This window comes from Anguilla anguilla, chromosome 3 (assembly GCF_013347855.1).
Source record: "Anguilla anguilla isolate fAngAng1 chromosome 3, fAngAng1.pri, whole genome shotgun sequence".
NCBI classification, from domain to species: domain Eukaryota; kingdom Metazoa; phylum Chordata; class Actinopteri; order Anguilliformes; family Anguillidae; genus Anguilla; species Anguilla anguilla.
Genome location: NC_049203.1, coordinates 39607201 through 39626191, shown reverse-complemented (window position 1 = coordinate 39626191; position 18991 = coordinate 39607201). Strand labels below are relative to the sequence as shown.

Sequence of the window (18991 nt, the reverse complement as noted above, 5' to 3'; positions counted from 1 at the left end):
TCTCTCTCTCTCTCTCTCTCACACACACACACACACACACACACACACATACATACGCACGCGCACTCGCACACTCACATAAATACATACACACACACACTCGCACATGCACACTTACACACATACACACACGCACGAGCACACACAAACACGCACACACTCGCACACACACACACTCTCACACATACACACACACGCACATGCACACACACCCACACACGTGTGCACACACACGCACACCCGCACACACACACACACACAGAGTGTAGAGCATATTGGACCATTAAATTTCTCTGCGTCAGAATGCTTTTGCGCGCTCTGAGAGGGCAGTAAGGAGAAAGCGTTATTTGTTGTCTAACCCCGAATGACCCGCACTGATGGAAGCTCTGCTGGCTTCATCCTGAGGCCAGCTGAGGCCTGCCGTTCTCTCCTCTCCATTAGAGCCGCTTCACTCCACTCTCGCCTCTGTTTCCTATTTATATGCTAAGCAGATCTAAGTGACTGGACCATTTTAGCCAGGATAACTGTTGACCCTTGCAGTTGAAATAAACAGTTAGGATTCCACACTGATGTATTCAACTCAAAACTGCCCTCATAATGGTGGTCAAACCATTTTTTTTTTTTACAAGTATCTTGAGACTTAAGTAAATTTACTAAAGCAAGTTAACTCTTTTAGCTCTTCTCCACACAAATACAGGGTTACACATAACTTAGTCATGTATATATCTGACCATTTACATTTGTTAATAAGAATTGTGGCATACCTGTTCCAATTTGATGTAGTTTTCATTTAAAAACACATGGAGATTACAAAAATATTGAACTTGCGTCACGAAATATTGTTGGATTTTGAGCTGTAAAGCTGTTGTATTGCGTGTAATAATAATTTTGGTCCTCTGGCTTGACAGTGCTCCCCACTCTCGAGAACTCTATTAAAGAAACAGGCCCTCTCTTGCTTTCTCACAGGTACCACCTGAAACAGTAACAGTAGAACCAGCTGTCAACAGTCCACTGCTCATTATTTTGATCTTGTAGAGGACTCCAAATATCCTTCCTGACACCACAGAGCAGACCAAGTAGTCTGAAAATAATATTTTTCTTTCAAATAAAAATTCACTTCAAAGGTATTTGTGTTATATTCAGGGGACAGTCGAAATGTCAATGAGCTTCTGTAATGTCGTTCTGCAGGGACCTGCTCTTCAATCAGATTTATGGGCGTCTGGTGGAGAACTCGGTCGCCCGGGGGGTGTTCCTGGAGAGCCTGGAGCCCTACATCCTGAGCGAGCGTCTCGGCTGCTTGACCGCGCCCGTCATGCGGGACCTGCTCGGTCACTTCCAGGACAACGGCATGATGGACAGCGTGGAGAACTGCCTGGTCCACATGGACATCACCAGCCTGGACATACAGCAGGTAGCTGTTGTTCTTCTCACTGTCAGCGGACCGAGGGGTTTTTTCCCCACTGCACATTTTTCAGCTTGGCATGGCATGGCCTTTTTTTCCTTCCTCTTCTATATTTCATTGTTGAATGCAACCATAAGGGGGTGACGTGGTACTTTTACTCATTCTTTCATGAGATGCCAAATTTATACAATTGTCCCATGTTGCATTCGTCCAATGGGGTTCTGAGCACAAGTTTGAATCTCTAGCCGATGGCTAAAGCAGCCGTAGGTTAAACAGTGCCACAAGATATTTGTCTGCAGTATGTGAAAAAAGAGGACAATGGAAGACACGCATTCAGTTTATTATAAGACTCAGTGATGGCAGTGCCCTGGAAAAATAAATTAGCCACGGGATGTGTTTAATACATGGTCTTTTTAGTCTAAAGGGAAGACTATATTTCCTCTTCAGCTTGAGTATAGGAAATGTGAATTAAATAAGCATTATATTTTATAACTTCCATGTGTACATGTGCCATGATTTTGATTATCACTGATTTTTAGTTATGCTTGCTATCACTCCATGACCACTAGCACGTAACCTTTGAGTTCATAAATAATATTTTCAAAATGTGTATTTATGTCAGTCTGCTCATTCATTGTACCATAATATGAGCAGTGATATGAGAGATCGGAGGGAAGTTTTAGCCAATGTTAATGTGGATTTGAACTTCACTCACTCCTCAGTCAACAAGCCCCTCCCTCCTGTTTCTTAGGATCCACCCACCCCCTTTCTCCCAGCCCCCCTCCATGTATACAAGCTCCACCCACTATAGGTGTTTTTATGTATGTTAGTAGAGAGTGATGTACCACAAATGTTTCTGACTGATCCGTCATGCCAGGCTGGATAGCACAAACAGAACACATCTGCTTTTCCACCCTGTTTCTCTCTCTCTCTGTGTATATAATTGAACACACATCTTCGTTCATCTTCTTCCATTAAGATTTTCATGAAGATCTTTCGATAAGATCTTATTTTAGTGCACACTTCAGTGTTGAGACCATTGCATAATATTACAACCTCTTAGTTTTACCTGTTTTCAAACCAAATTCAGTAGAAAATGCCTGTTCAGAATACTGCATTGTGTGTCTGCACCAGAAATATGCCCCTTTGCCTTTTTTTGTGGCAGAGATGTGGGCTGTTCTGAAAGACTACTTAAATGACTTTTCTCTGCCAGCACAGAACTCACCAAGCATAACAACAGAAATTGCAAGCTGGGGAACACAACTAAAATGGATTTGAACTTTCCAAAAACCCTGGAAAAATGGCTTATTACCATAGAAGGCTTGCTACTGTTCTTTCATGAAGAATAACTCTGCTGGTGTCTCAAAAATACGTTTTGTGTTCAAGTACAATTGTTTAACAACCCCTGTATGAAAGATTCCAGTATGAAAGTTTTTTTAATAGTACAGTGTATACGCTATGCAATATGTTGCACATTTAATGTGCAGTGTGCATGCATGCATGTCAATGTAATTCGTAGTGTGTGGATACTGCATGTGTCAGTGTGTATTCGGCATATGTGTCAGTCTATTTAGAGATCTGTGCATGTGTCAGTCTATTTAGATATGTGTATATACTGCATATGTGTCAGTGTATTTAGAGATGTATGTATACTGCATGTGTGTCAGTGTATTTAGAGATGTATGTATACTGCATATGTGTCAGTGTATTTAGGGGTGTGTGTACAGTATATTGCTTATGTGTCCGTGTAATTAGTGATTTATGCAGAGGCTAAGCACAGCTTTGTTTGGTCCAGGTGCTGCAGATGTGTTGGGAGAACCAGCTCTATGATGCCATGATCTACGTCTTCAACAGCGGGATGAACGATTACATCAGCCCTATGGAGGTACCACGCCCGTTCGTTCGTTCGCCTTCTCATTCTCTGACTAGTTTCTTTTTGTTAGCCTCCTTAATGTGTGAGACCGGAGAACTTTAAAAGGTAATTCAAGGTGAAGCCCACGCTGTTCTTATTCCTAATCCCTCTCTTGTGAACAAAATGAAACACAATTTGTTTTCTGGGGCCAGCGTATTGTTCTCACCCCGATCACCCACGGGTTCTGCCTGCATGGTATTGACCTGTGTGAAGGCCATTTATTTCTCCTTAGCGATTCTGAAATCTCCTGCTAAGGCATTCAGGCTCAACATGTGATTGACCATTTAGTTTTTCTTTTCTTTTCTTTTTTTTTTTATCTCTGAAGGGGTCTTCCTGGGGCTTTGTAGACTCAAATTGTCAAAGTGAGTGAAAAGTAAAGATTTCTCACAGAAACTAGAGGCTCGACTGAAGATTTACTTGCAATATTCCCTTGCGAGTAATTGAGTGAAGAGCAGCTTTACCATTTTATAAACGCTAGTCCCGGCCTACTGGACAAAATTGTTTTTGATGTACATGACATTACATTACATTACATTTATTTGGCAGACGCCTTTATCCAAAGCGACATACAAAAGTGCATTTTATGTTCATGGACAACTTCAAAACACAGGTTCATCACAAGGGTGTTGTTGGCTTTTCCAGTACTTAGTTATTTTTTTTTAAGAGCTCAGAGCTAGCTCTCACAACAAAATCACCAGTCCTGATCAAAAACATCGACGTTCCTTGTGTTTTGGGATCCTATATCCAACAACAGCGCTGATTGGCTCGATGTGAGTAGGAAGTCCGTCCCACAAGCAGAGCTGTTTGTCAGCTCTGCCGTCACAATTCTCTTAGGTGGGTTTCATTGCCCTTCTGACCTGCTTATTGGTAAGAGAGCGTTCTCTTTGGAAAGGGAAAAAGGTGAAATAAGAAACATTCCAAGGTGCTTCAGCAATGAATGCAATAAGTGTGTGCTGGATGAGAAGAGAAGAATGGATGAGAGCTGTGTTGCGGTATGCTGCCATTTGCCATTTGGCTGGCCATTTGCGAAGTGACGCATTAATTGCTGCAGGAGGTCGCTGCAGTGGTGGAATACAATTTGGGAGGAACAAATTGTCTAAAAACAATGCTACCTGAGGGCTACCATGGACAATTTTGTGTTAACGTATACTGTGAGCTCCATAATGTTTTGGACAAGAAATATTTTTTCTTGATGTGGCTTTTTAGATTTGTATTCAAACAATTGACATGTGTTTTAGGTTTTTGATTACCTTTGGAGTCTGTTATTGGCATTGACAACATCAGGACCAGAGTTTTGCCAATGAAAGTCAAGGGAGCCATTTTAAGACTGAAAAATAAGAAAAAAACTGTCAGAGACAGTGGCCAAACCTTGGACTTATCAAAATAATCTGTTTAGAACATCACTAACAAGAGAACATTGATGAGCTCAGTAATCGCAACAGACCTGGTGGGCCAAGGAAGACCTCTGAAATTTATGACTGAAGAATTCTTATCACCGTGAATAAAAAACCCCAAACACTTTGTCTCAAACCTTATGAAGCTCACTGTACAGTATATCATAGCAAAGTTCTTGGTGGCTTTTTACCTCTCTTACTTTTTTAAGGAGTCACAAAATATTCTGAACTCTCAGACTTATTGAGCGTGGTGTAAATTGATCTAAAATTGAAAATGATTGAGTGGTTAGTGTCTCTTCATGCAACGCTTTTTCTTTTTTTTTGGTTGACATGAGTGAGAGATAACTCTTGATTGTCTGTTGTTTTCCGGCATTGCGCTGAGCTCTGATGTCAGCCAGACAATGAGGGCCACATTCAGTAAAGGAATGTGCTTCATTTGCCTTTGATTCAAAATCGCTCTTGATGGACCAGTCAGAGATAATAACCATGTTCCACTGATTGTGGCATACTGTGCCTTTGGTTTTGTTGCAGATGTCATTTTACGTATGCATCTGTGGGATTCTCATGAAAAGAATCTGGGGATTGTGCAAGTTAGTTTTATTAAGTATTGTGACTAACTGTCAGATGTATTTAGTACACTGTTCTAATACTGAAAAAAGCTGTTGAATTGTTGCAAAGTTTCAAACCAGAGGCATAATCGGCAAACCAGGTTTTTTTTGTTAATAGGGCTGAGTTTGTAGTTCTGAGGTGCATTGAAGTTCAGCGAACAAGGCGAACATTTGCAAATGTTTGCAAACTATTTCAAACTTTTTTCCGTTAGCTTTGTGTTCGCCGCGAACGTTTGCAACATAAGCGAATGGTCTAAAAAGGTAGTTTGCGGCGAACAAAAATGGACGCTGGACTGAGGGAAATGTTCCCAGATGGGTATTTCAATTGAAGATGCTGCAGTGTGATCAGTTTTTTCAATAATGTTATTGCTAACGCTAGCCAATGTTATTATTGTTTGCTAGCTAGGTTTTTTTTTTTTTTATCATCGATGATCACAGAAGCGGCTGCGAGTACAAACACTCACGTCGCCATGTCTGTTTATGTTTAATGCAAACAATTTGGAATGTTCTTTCAAAAAGTTGTTCAAATTGAACTGTTCAAAGAAAACATGTTCGCCACGAACATTCGCTGAACTTGAACGCGCCTCTGGACTTCAAATGCCAGATCAACCCAGCAAGTATACTGCAATTAATGCAAGATGAGATGGATTATAAACCCAAAAGCCTTTGGCTTGTCATTTTAGAGGTTTCTTGGTGAAGTGCATTAATTAGGTTTAGTCTTCCACACTTTTTTATGTTCTCGGGTTGTCCGTCCGTCCGTCCGTTCTTCCATCCGTCCCGATTCTCGTGAACACGATATCTCAGGAACGCCTGGATGGAATTTCTTCAAATTTGGCACAAACCTTCACTTGGACTCAAGGACGAACTGATTACATTTTGGTGGTCAGAGATCAAAGGTCAAAGTCACTGTGACCGCAGAAAACACGTTTTTGCCTTGAGGGAATTTCTTCACATTTGGCACACACGTCCACTTGGACTCAAAGATGAACTGATTAGATTTTGGTAGTCAAAGGTCAAGGTCACTGTGACCTCACAAAACACGTTTTTGGCCATAACTCAATAATTCATACGCTAATTATGACAAAGTTTCACACAAATGTCTAATAGGATAAAATTATGAAGTGATGACATTTTATATCCAAACTGGCTACTGGTTGGCGGAGGCATATAACTGCGAGGCAGTATTTCTAGGAATACACCTATATTCAGTTTACATGAGAGATGTCTTTTATTGACCCTCTCCTGCTTTAAAATCAGTTTTGACGGCTTATTTCCTTAGTTTTATTAAGAACTCGGCCGCAAGCTTGCACAAAGTAATTTATACCACTTTCATTAGTCCCCCCCCCCCTCCTCCCGCTAATGTGCAATTTGTGCAAAATGAAAGTATGCAATATTTGTTTCAAATGGAAACAGGATATGTAAGGAAATACTGGTCCATTTCGCACAACACCACATAATTATATTTATTATGTTTCAATTTGGTAGTCTAATTAGGCCATACTTACCGCTGCCCAATTTTTATTTAAAACGAATGGCGCAAACCACTGTGGTAGTGCGTTAGTATTCATATAATTATGAGTGGGCAGAAATTTCAAAAGCAAAACATTACATTTGCCTGGTATTTGTGCAGTTTATTTGCTGAAATATGCAGCTTGTATGGTCATTTCAGTAACTTTGTTTAGCATTCACACTGTGTTCACACTGTCCCAGGTAAACATGACATTATAGGAAGCAGATCAGAGCCATGCAGTTATCAGCTGAGCCCTCTGAACTGTAAGATGAAAGGAGACCGGTGAATAAATTTGTGACCCGTCCTCTCTGCTTGACACATCCTCTGAATTTACCCCCCCCCCCCCAAACCTCCACCAGAGACCTGCTTAGTCATCAATCAAAGGCTGAATAAAATCAAAGACATTTACTTTCAAAAGTGGGAAATTAACATTTAAGAGGCTTGATTAGAATTATGGGTTCTTAAGGTTATTGCACCAAAAACAGAAAGTCCTATGGAAATTCAGCTTAAATGGACTTCTAATAAGGTCAAGTTTAGGTTAATTTAATTCCATTTATGAATCTTTCATAAAGTCTCTCCAACACCTTGTGGAACATGGCATTTAGCCAAGGTAAGCTGACAGTAGTCAAGGCAAGTCACTTCTGAGCTGAACACCTGAACTCTGACATTTTGTTAAACACAGTAAAGATGTGTTAAGTACAAACCTGTACTGAACCTTACTGTAGGTATATATACATACTGACGTTGAATTTGAAACGTTTGATTCGGGAACCATGTACAAGTGTATTCATATAAGGATCCTGCTGCAAGCTTGAAAGAGTCAAGAGAACTTGCAGTTCTCCTCCAAAACACTGTTTCAACCGGCGGCTCGTTCGCACACCACAGTACGCGCAGAGGGGTGGAGAAGACCCATTCATACGCATGCACAGAGAGCTAGCAATGACCACTGCTATCCCTACCAACTGAATCCCTCTTGTGCATCCCTTGGGTGACACAAAAGTTTTGCGCCGCGTCTGCGGGGCTGCTGGCCACAGGGTCAGATTGGATCTGAGGCTGCGGTGCTCGCTCATGCGCCACAAGCCGCGCTTATATCGAGTTAGCTGCCCAGCAGCCGCCGTGAAATGAAGCCTTGACCTTCTGTTTTGTCCTTTGTTTCAGAGATTGTTCCAGGTGATTGGGCCACCGTTGCAAGAGGGAAAGTCTCTGACAGGTAGTGCCCCCCCCCCCCCCCTGCCCCCCCCGCTCAGCCTTGCTCTGAGTAGATAACTGAGAGCAACGCAAGTAAAGTTCCACTATGTGTCTCTTTTTTTCTTTTTTCTTTTTTTTTTTACAGATGAACAGGTGGTTATGGGTAATAAGCTGCTTGTGTATATCAGGTAAGAGAACACTTCAGAATCAATAAAACATGTTTCATTCTGATTATTCTGATTATTACTGTGTAGCTGCAGTGCAAAGATACATACAAATCATGGCCCTTTGACTCTTGTGATAATTACAAGAATGGTGACTGATGACCCCATGTGCCAATGTACAACAGACCACTGAACACAAGACGAGACAATTACGCATTCAGTCAGTTCTCTCTCTCTCTCTCTGTCTCTCTCTTTCTCTGTTTCTTTCTCACACAAACACACACTCACACAGCATTTCTTTCTTTTGTGTTTCTGGGTTAGCTGTTCTTTGGCTGGACGAGCCTACCCTCTGGGGGATATCCCAGAAGACCTTGTTCCTCAGGTGAAGAACCAGGTTGGTGAATTTTGCGGTTCTATTTCGTATTGAAAATAAAAGTTATGAATATATACTGCTGTTATTTCAACTGGCATATTTAGACATGCATGGAAATTGTGTATATCGATGTCAGACAGGAGATTTCTTACACATGGCAACAGTTTCCTTCTGTCTTCTGTACTATCTGAAATTTTATTAGTTGGATGTGTCTTTTATTATTTTATTATTTAATAGTTTGCTATTGACACTTTTGTGCATATGAGGGGGGTGTTTATGGATACAGTATGATGAATGGGTTTCTGCATGACTGAAGGGTTTCTCTATATGATGGATGTGTGTCAACATATAAATATATAAATAAACATATAAATCTTTCTACGAGTGAGAAAGTCCATCCACATGTTTAGGACCGCCTTCTGCATATTATGTGAGTTTCTGTGTCAGAGGGAGGGGATCCTTTGTTCCACCATGTACAGTATATCTGAAAGGTGTGAATAAACTACAGAACAGTATTCTGGATTGTGTGTGTGATGTAAATGCCCAAATCCTTCATTTTAGGGCTGTGGAACGCCACAGAATGAGGGGCTTTGAGTTCTTAGCTTGGCTCCATGCCTGATTTACTTCTGGAATAGTGTCCTAGAGGGAGATAACTGCTAAAAACTACAGGGGTAAAGTCATGTTACAAAATGACAGATGTACGAAATGACAGATATTCAAATGTTTCAACAAAAACAGCTTGATAAGCTAAACGTTTGCGCAGCGTGGCGGAGCCACGGAAGTCTGTCATTGATGAAAGACCCCGCCGCGAGCCGATAGCTTGACAATTAAATGAAATTGAAATTAATGGCGAAAGAGCCCTTTAGAAACGGGCCGACTCGCGCAGAAAGGAGCGCGGCGTCTTGACTGATCGTCTGGAGTTTCGCAGGTCGCGCGCGCGGAAGCGGCGAGAGCTAGCGGCGGTCCGGCGGCCGTCAGAGGCCCGGCCGCCGCTGCCCGTCCCTCTCCCTTTGAGCGGAGCCCAGGGGTGACGGCTAACGGCTTCGTTTGACAGGAGCGAAGTGGCCGCGCCGGCGAGAGATTAATTCACAGTCACCCCCCCCCCGCTTTCCCCTTAGCACTTACACTCGACCCCTCACGCTCTTAAGCGTACGCTCTTATCCTCTTATGCTCGTTTTCTTCTAATCGGCTCGTTAGTCCTTGTTTTTTTTTATATACGGCTCCGCCTTGATTCGTTTGAGGCGGGGCTTCGCGCTCGGAGCTCGTGGGGCTTTGAATGCGGTGCGGTCGCCGTGCTGATCCTCGCCTCCTTTGCGGCGTCGGTCTGAGGAGGCGCAACGTCGAAAATTTAGGAGATTCCGTAACCGGGTGGAGAGTTGAACAGGCCTTTAAAAAGAGGCAGTGACAGAGCGAGAGGGAGACGGCGGATTTAATGAGTTGTTAAAAAAAGAGCGAGCGAGCGTGAGAGAGGTGGCGCATCAACTTTAGGAAGACCGAGGGACGTGCGGCTCAATCAAACCCCCATTTTATCAGCAGAAAAACATAAAGGAAGTCATCAGCATCTGCGTAAATGGGAGATTGTCTCTGGATCCATTAGCAAAATGACCTCCCGTCCCAGCTGTGCCTTCCTATGTTAGGAAACAAAAGCCTTGGAGCCTGTGGGTGTGTGTCCTCCGAGCATCGGTAGGGTATTTAACGAGTGAGAATTCACAGTCGTTATCGTAGTGAGGTTGCATCGCACACACCCCCACACACACACACACTCGCTCACACACACAAATACGCTCACGTACACAAATACACACACTCAAACGCGCATACACGCAAGCACACACACACACATCTTGGGTCATACCTCGCAGAAACAAGACAGATTATTTTTTTAAAAGTTTTAACGACCTTTAATATTAATGCGTGTGACTGTATGTCAGCCTGAATGCGGGAATGTTTTGAACATTTCCATGGAGCATTAGGGAGTTCCCTGTATGCTCTTCACAGTGGGGGTTTGGGGTTTCTGCAGGCCTCTCAGTGGGGGTTTGGGGTTTCTGCGATCCTCATAGCGCGGGGGGGAGGTTTGGAGGGGCCACTGTCTTATGAGCCCAGCGGGAGGGGGGGGGGGGAAGGAAGCCCCCTTTCGGGGATATTCACGGCTGCCACAAGGGGGACCGTTCCCTGCGGCTTCCAACTTTAGCCCCCCCCTTCCCATAAACAAACATTTCTCTCGTCTGTTATTCCCTGTCCATAATGGCTGTGTCAGTGCTTCACTGAACAGAATTGCCCGATTTGTCATACCGGCACTGCCCTGCGGGGGGTGAGCTTTCTGACCCTGGGAATGTAGGAGTTCCCAGTGCGAGGAGCGTTTAGAAGCAGCTGCGAAACCCAACTCGCCCCACCTGCAGTCACCCTCTCAGGGACGGCTCTGTGCTGTGCGTGTATAACACACCTCATACCCGCTGGAAGGCTGTCTCAGTAATCCTAGGTGTTCACCTCTCAGCAGGCCAGAAAGCAGAAAACATCATTCTCTTGGTTCTCTGTGTGTTGTGTTTGTGTGTGTGTGTGTGTGTGTGTGTGTGTTTATATTTTTGTATGTGTGAATGTGTGTGTGTGTTCATGTGCGTGTGTGTGCTTGTGTGTGTGTGTGTTTGAATATGTATGTGAATGTGTGTGTGTGCATATTTGTGTGTGTGTGAATGTGTGTGTGTGTGTGTGTATGTAGACTGTATGTGCGCATGGTGCAGCTCATACGTGTGTGTGTGAATGTGAATGTGTGTGTATATGTATATATGTGTGTGTGTGTGCGTGTGTGTGTGTGTGTGTGAATGTGTGTGTATGTGTGTGTGTGTGTGTGTAGACTGTATGTGCGTATGGTGCAGCTCATACGTGTGTGTGTGAATGTGAATGTGTGTGTATATGTATATATGTGTGTGTGTGCGTGTGTGTGTGTGTGTGTGTGTGTGTGTGAATGTGTGTGTATGTGTGTGTGTGTGTGTGTAGACTGTATGTGCGTATGGTGCAGCTCATACGTGTGTGTGTGTGAGGGGGTCTATTTGATGGGCTGCTGGCATTATCAGTGCGGTGGCAGGCCTGTGGGATTAATGCGGTGTGTGGTGCCCCGCGCTCAGCACTGTTACAGGGGCTTATTGTGTGTGTGTTCTGATGTATTCAGACAGGCCAGCTCTGAATGGGGAGGATAGCCGGCTCAAAGGCTGCCCTTGGCTTCCCTTTCTTTCATTCCGCCCGGCCCTCCCTTTGGTCTTTGTTGATAAATAATCAGTATTAATGGAGTTTCATGGGCGGGTCACTCTGATTGGAGTCTGAGAGGTGTCCCTTCAACTCCGCCCTCCCTGCGTAGTTGTAATGCACAGCACACGCATCAAATAGATATGAGTGGATGAAACGTTGTGGTTATGAATGTCGCTTTGTTCTTTTTTTTCCTTGGTTGTGGTGAGTTGGCTTTACCGTTTTCTTTTTGTATTACACCGCTGTGCCTGATATGATAGCTGATGCTTTATTCAGCATGTTAATGATCAACACTGATGGTTTAGATGGTGCGAATTCACATTACATTTCACTCCACGCTAACACTGGGCCAGTACACCCCACTCCAGAGAGACAGTGGCAACCATTTTAAAACCGTCTGTCTGACCTGGCTGTGGTGTGCTAATGCTGAGCAAAACGTCTGTATCTTTTCGATCGTGAATCGAATCGCCTAATTGATAGAAATTTCATCAATTATTTAATTGCGCTGTTTCGATTTTGCCCATCAATATTCTTTCAGTGAGAAATTCACCGAATAAAAACCCTCAAGCATGTTATTTGCAGTTGCACCTCCCAGCTGGCACTGTGAAATGGGAGGCATGCACTTTGTGCTGCCATTCAAGCAATGACAAACAGACGGACAGACGCACAAACACATACACACACACTGCTACGTGGTACTGCTGCGTGTTTTGAGAAAAGAGCAGGGAGACAAAGAGAAACAGTTTTTTGGAAGTACATCTGTAGTTTTATTTCATCTTGTTTCACTGAGAACAGTAGGCTAACACAAACTTTAGCAGCAACTTCAGAACTAGCTCATATAAGTGCATGGCTTCACTAAGTATGTTCATTAAAAGTTCTTTCAGCTGCATAAATAAAAACAGTCATAAATGTAATAAGCCATTTTGTTATGCTTTGTTATCATTGAAATTAGTTTAAATATTGCATAACCTTGAAACACAAGTAAGCTAAAACAATAAATCATTAATGTTTATGTGGAAGTTTTCGTTGTATAATTTACTAACTTGACAACAACATTATTAACAGGCAGGAAGTTGTGATGGCAGAGGATATAGTCAGGAGGAGGAAAACAGATCTTCATGAAAACTTCCTGGCATAAATTCCCATTGAATCATTTTTATGGAACAGTTGGCCAAAACATGATTCATTTTTATTTTATGCCCTTTTTCCGGGTCTGTGCCACAGAAATAATATATTTGTAGCTTAAATATGGGTTTTTAAAATGTTCTGAAATATAATTATTTATGGTGTTTATTTACCAGATGGAAATAGGTAGGTGATATTTCACCCAAACAAGCTTATTTAATATCGCTAACATTATCTAGTGGTTATAGTGAAGTTATGGCAGTCCATAAATGATCAGTTAGGTATAGCATTCATTAAAACAAGAAAATGACTATTTCAGGGTGTTGCACTTTTTCTTCATAGTCCATTCCCTGAGTCAATAGTGGCCTGTCTGTCACTGTCTTGATCGAGTGCACACTCAAGATTTCATTCACGTTTTAAAGCTTGGACCTGAGAGCTTAAAAGCTGTTTCTTGGCGATGCAGCGCAATGTTTGACTCGTCAGTTTTATCACATGAGAGCCCCAGTGTAAAACATTCATACTGTAGTTTACTGTGAGTGTCAGGGTGTCATGTTGAGTAGCTGGTTTCCTGATTGCTGGAGCACCAGTGAGCTGCTATTATGTAGCCATATTAATAGTCATAAGTACCTATATGTAGTAGATGGCCAAAAGGCACAGGGCTACTTGAACTCTTCTGGCCCACAGCTGTTCATGGTTCATTTCCCTTCGGAACCATACATTAGAATGTGATTTGTGTATATTTTTAGTCTGTTTCTCAGTGGGATAAGTATGTGTTACCTGATAAAGAGTGAAGTCTATGGGCTGGAAAAATGAACTTATAACTTTGTGTTTCTATGTGGAGGACAGTATGGGACTCCCCCGTGCATTTTAGGTTTAGTATACGAGGCTTTACTGTCTAGGGTGATTGAGGCAGAGTTTTCTCTGTTTTTAATCATGGTAATTAACGAACAACTTTAATTACCATGAAAATAGAGTACCATGGAAATAGAATTTTAAACAATGATGACTAGAGACGTTCACATTTTGGTGGCAGTGTCGCGAAACAATTGCAACTCCATGGTAATAGGTTTGATTCTCTGGTGGGGTACTGCCATTGGACTCTTGTGCAGAGTACTTGACCTGAATTTCTGCAGTAAGCATCCAAATGTATAAATGGATTGTATATAAAAAGAATAATTTCTGTAAGTTCCTTTGGAAACGGCCATCAGATAACATAAAAACAGGAAATAATTCAGGCCCATTATTTTATAGTTCCAACAAAGCAATACAAGATGTGCAACCATTATATACATTCATTTAGCAGATGCTCTTGCCCAGAGTGACTTAGAGTGTAGGACAAGCATACTGTAAGTGCATTCACCTGATTAATGTGAGCTCTAGTGCCAGACCTTGCTGACAATGTTCCCAGACCTACAATTATATATACGACATCACTAAAGCATTAGTGAAAGTTTGCTATACTCACCACAAATCAAAGTGAATTTCTTAATGCATATGGATTGCATCCATAACAAGCTCTCAGAAGAAAACTATCAAAATATAACATTGGACTAAAAAATTCCAAGACCTGAGTTGGAATAAAAGTTGGGAGTGCTTGGGGTGGTGGATGGGAGGGGAATCGAGATGCAGTCTAAAGAGATACGTTTTCTGTCTCCCTTGGAACCAATGATATCCTGACCACAGTGGAAAGTTCTACTACTGTAGGTGCTAGTACAGACAGGCAAGAGGCAACCACACAAGGAGGTCATAGCCAGTCTCCTGAAGGTTTTGGAACCAAGAGATCTGGTTATGGTGTAGGGCTTGAACATTGATTGACCTGTTGGTTAGTGCCAAAGATTTGAACTTGATGTCAGCTGTAGCAGGTAGCCAGTGAAGTGAGGTGAGGAGGGGTGTGACTTGTACATGTTTCTTGATTCTTCGGTTGTTGTATAGAAAAAATCTGCACGTCCGACTCAATGCCGCTTCATGGAAGGATAAGCTAAGCTGGCCATCTTGGGTTACTCCTAGGCTTTCTGCAGTAAAAGAGCTCTCCTGTAGCATCTAGATTGAGGATGAGATCTTGGTAAATGGTAAATGGACTGCATTTATATAGCGCTTTTATCCAAAGCGTTTTACAATTGATGCCTCTCATTCACCAGAGCACTTAGGGGTTAGGTGTCTTTCTCAAGGACACTTCGACACGCCCAGGGCGGGGATCGAACTGGCAACCCTCCGACTGCCAGACAACCGCTCTTACCTCCTGAGCTGTGTCGCCCCAGTTTAAATTGTCGCCCCCGGGTTAAGATCTTGCACTGGTGAGGACTTGAATAGAATGTACAGCACCCTGGTCTTAGCCAGGTTGAGCTTAAGATGATGGTCTGCCATCCAGTATGAGATGTGCTTTGGCCAGCTGAGATGCAAGGTGAGGCCTGAGTGTTAGAGGGAAAGAGAGGAAAAATGGACGTGTCAGCAGAGAAAAGGCGTCAGAGACCATGTGAGAAGACAGACCCAAGAGACACGACACCTATAGGAAGGTCCCATGTAAGAGAAATAATTGGGTATAGTGCAATTGTGTTCTTCAAATATAGACAGCAATACATTTGTGTAAGGTGATTGAGAATTCCCTGTGTCCTATGGGTCAGGTGATTGAGAATTACATGTGTCTTACAGTATGTGTCAGGTGATTGAAAATTCCCTGTGTCCTATGTGTGAGGTGATTGAGAATTCCCTGTGTTCTACAGTATGTGTCAGGTGATTGAGAATTCCCTGTGTCCTCTGTGTCAGGTGATTGAGAATTCCTTGTGTCCTGTGTGTCAGGTGTTTGAGTTCCTGATCCGTCTGCACTCTGTGGAGACTTCCCAGGAAGAGGAAGTGTACCCCTATGTCCGCACATTGCTGCACTTTGACACCCGGGAGTTCCTCAACGTCCTGGCCCTGGTGAGAATGGGGGGTCGTTGGGGGGAGGGGCGGGGCTTTAATGTTGGGATACAAGTGTGTGATTCATCCTGAAATATTGTGACCACAATGTACAGTAAGTTTGACTTTTTGAATTCAACTTTATAGTTCAGTTTTCAAAAATAGAGCTTAAACCTAATTTTGGCTGAGGTATGGCGGTCACTCATAGAAGTTTGGCTGAGGTATGGGGAAATTTCGTAAAAGTTCCCATCAGTATTTTTTCAATAATAAATATGGGTTGCCGCTGATTTTTAATCTTACTGGGATTTTTGTGTTTCACCTCTGACTTTGAATGCAGCACAGCCATTATTCTGCTTCGTATTCATTGCAGGCCAGTACAGTGATGAATATTGTAATATGCTGTTTGTTGTAATGTAATAGCCTGAGAATTAATGAAATTAATTTCAAGTCTAGTTTTTGGCCATGGGAGATATTTATTGGTGTATCATAAATCAGTGGGGAATTGGATGCTTGTGCTATGGATGTGTATGGTAAATAAATAGGAGGATGATTTCTCATTTATAATTGGCCTCCATTGTTTATGATGCCTTGTTTTTATTTGTTATTGTTTCTCTAGCCAGCTAATAACTAGCATGCGTGATTGTTTTTCATGTTAACATTACGTTTAGCAATCGATAACAGGACATTTCTTTATTGAAACTGCATCAAACCTTGGTCGCCTCAAGTTCACAATATAGGTTTAATTATTAAAATGAGTTCCTGTTATCGCCACAGAGATTTTGCGAGACACTGATCTATTCAACGCAAAGTTCATGAATAGCCCCCCCCCCCCAATGGCTTATAATATGTTTTTTTCATCCTTACAGACCTTTGAGGACTTCCAGAATGACAAGCAGGCCTTGGAGTACCAGCAGCGGATTGTGGATATTTTATTAACGGTACCATCCTCACACACACTACACGCCTCACATATCACTTTAAGGACATCAGATGTGTATGTATGAGGGTGGCTGAGGTTCACCTTGGCCAGTAAATCCAATGATATTGAAGTTTGTTGCAGCGGGGCATATATGAAAAGCCGATTATACAGTATAATCTTATGGCCAAGCAGTCCAATGTTCACTGTTCTCCTTAGCTCAGTTCTCTGTTGAAGCCCCTTCTTAGGCGACTTAAAGCTGTGCCACAGAGAAGGGATTGAATGAAATAATTTGCCATATCATTTGAATAATACAGGATATTACATTTTTCAAGAATGTAGTAAGTTAATATAAGATTTACTTTATTGTCCTCAAGGGAAATTTGTCTTAGGCACAGCACTACTGCACAGTACAACAAGACCAGGTCAAAACCTAGGATATGGCTGGACCTAAAACACTTCATCCGGCCGACCAATGGTGTAACTTTATCACTCAGTGACTCATTCACAGACATTCGCGTTTGTAGGGTTGGCCCCGCATCACATAACATCACATAACACAGAATTCCCAACACAGTACACATCGACACAACACTCAACAGCATACTTGTCAGCCCTCATTAATTGAAATACTGTCAGTCTCTACCATTATAAAATTGTTTATTAATACAGGCTGATACAATGGAATGTTATTCAATACATTTTTTCATGGCTATTTTTATACAGTATCCATTGTTAAACATCTTAGCTGGCTACCTTGCTGACCAAGTTAGTGAAGAATATTATCGCACCAAATATCATGCCAACTGTGTATATTACTAGCTTGCTGGTAGATTCGTTTCACATTTGATAGTCTCTTTATCATGCATGCTGCTTCAAAATCAGTGATTACATACAGAGCTAAAAAAAACTATTTTTAAATACTAGAAAATGAAAAATTAACGACAGTTTGAGGCATTAACTGAAAGATTTATTTTATGACAGATGGCGACTAATGAAGGTTTGTGCTATCAAGTGCCAGGCCAGCAACTCTGGGCTTGCAGTCCGGTTTGCAGCGCTGCCCAAGATGTTCGAGTTGGATCTGTACTGTACCGTGGCCCTTTATTGCAGTTTTATAAATAGACTAAGTCATTTTCAGCTCTTGATAAAGCAGGGCTGCCCAACGTTAAGTTTTAACGAATGTGCCTCTCTTCCTAATGGCTTCAGTATTGATGGTACGCTACCTGTTAGGGGATAGATATTAATTCTGTTTTTTTATCAGAAACATCTGTTATGTTAGCGATGATAATAGCAATAGGTGATCTTATAAGTGTGATGCCATTCATTGGCCAGTTCAATGATCTTAACATAGCAGATTGTTTCTTCTTCTTTTCATTCCAGTTGCAGGTCATATTTAGAACCAAAATCTAAAAAATTGTCATTGCATGTCATCTGCCACAACCATGTTGTTTAACAGTTTAGTTAAAACTACAAGGTTCTGATAAAGAATTGTTTTCATATCAACTCTAAGCGTGTATTACTGTCCAGCTATTATAGGTTAAACTTTTCTTTGCCTCATTTTTCTACATATCCAGTGCCTTATGTATCAAGGTGATTTTATAGTCTGTGAAGCTACTGTCAGCCAACAAACTCATATAGCATTTTATTCAAGACCAATTTGCCTAGTAGAAGGCATCATTTGGGCTGAGGATGACATTTCACAGAATCTAAAACCATTTAAGTACAGCATTTCTCATGCAATGTGCACATAGTTTTTCAACCTTTTTTCAGTTGGGGAAAAAACTGAATAAAATTGGCAGCTAACGGCTGAACAGACCTCCTGCTTGTCATACATGACATCAGTGTCGGCCTTGAAAAATCCATATCAGTCAAATTCTCAAATTCTAGTGTATGTTCAGCTAGGCTGTATTGTGGGAATCACATTTCTTTTGATTGATTACCTTTGTGGCCAAAAATCGATGCAAACACATACAGTATGCAATGTAAATAAGGAGAATCAAGAACTCCTGCCAGGAATGTTAATATATCCACACCTGACACACTTGAGACTGATTCTTTAGTCTCACCGGTAGACCTGACGCTGATTTGGAGAGGTGTAGCTGTAGCCGCTGCAGACTATTTAGGTCATAGGATTTTATCGTAGTCTGCCTGAGCCACAGTCTACTGTAAAGTTATAAAGCCATGTTATATTCTGTATGAGCTGCAGGCTACTGTAAGGTCATAAAAACCTGTTGGGGGGGGGGAGACAATAAAATGTGTACAGT

General features: G+C 42.0%; 1 protein-coding gene across 3 annotated transcripts in view; it reads left to right on the top strand.

Annotated features, from left to right (window-relative positions):
* Nucleotides 1–18991, top strand: part of vps8 (VPS8 subunit of CORVET complex) — a 96985-nt gene that overhangs the window by 21850 nt on the left and 56144 nt on the right. For all 3 annotated transcript variants that reach the window (XM_035410246.1, XM_035410245.1, XM_035410247.1), the window contains 7 exons: nt 1189–1411; nt 3198–3287; nt 7985–8036; nt 8160–8202; nt 8500–8572; nt 15713–15832; nt 16678–16749. In XM_035410246.1, the coding sequence (XP_035266137.1) occupies nt 1189–1411; nt 3198–3287; nt 7985–8036; nt 8160–8202; nt 8500–8572; nt 15713–15832; nt 16678–16749 (673 nt within the window). The remainder of the gene's footprint in view (nt 1–1188; nt 1412–3197; nt 3288–7984; nt 8037–8159; nt 8203–8499; nt 8573–15712; nt 15833–16677; nt 16750–18991) is intronic.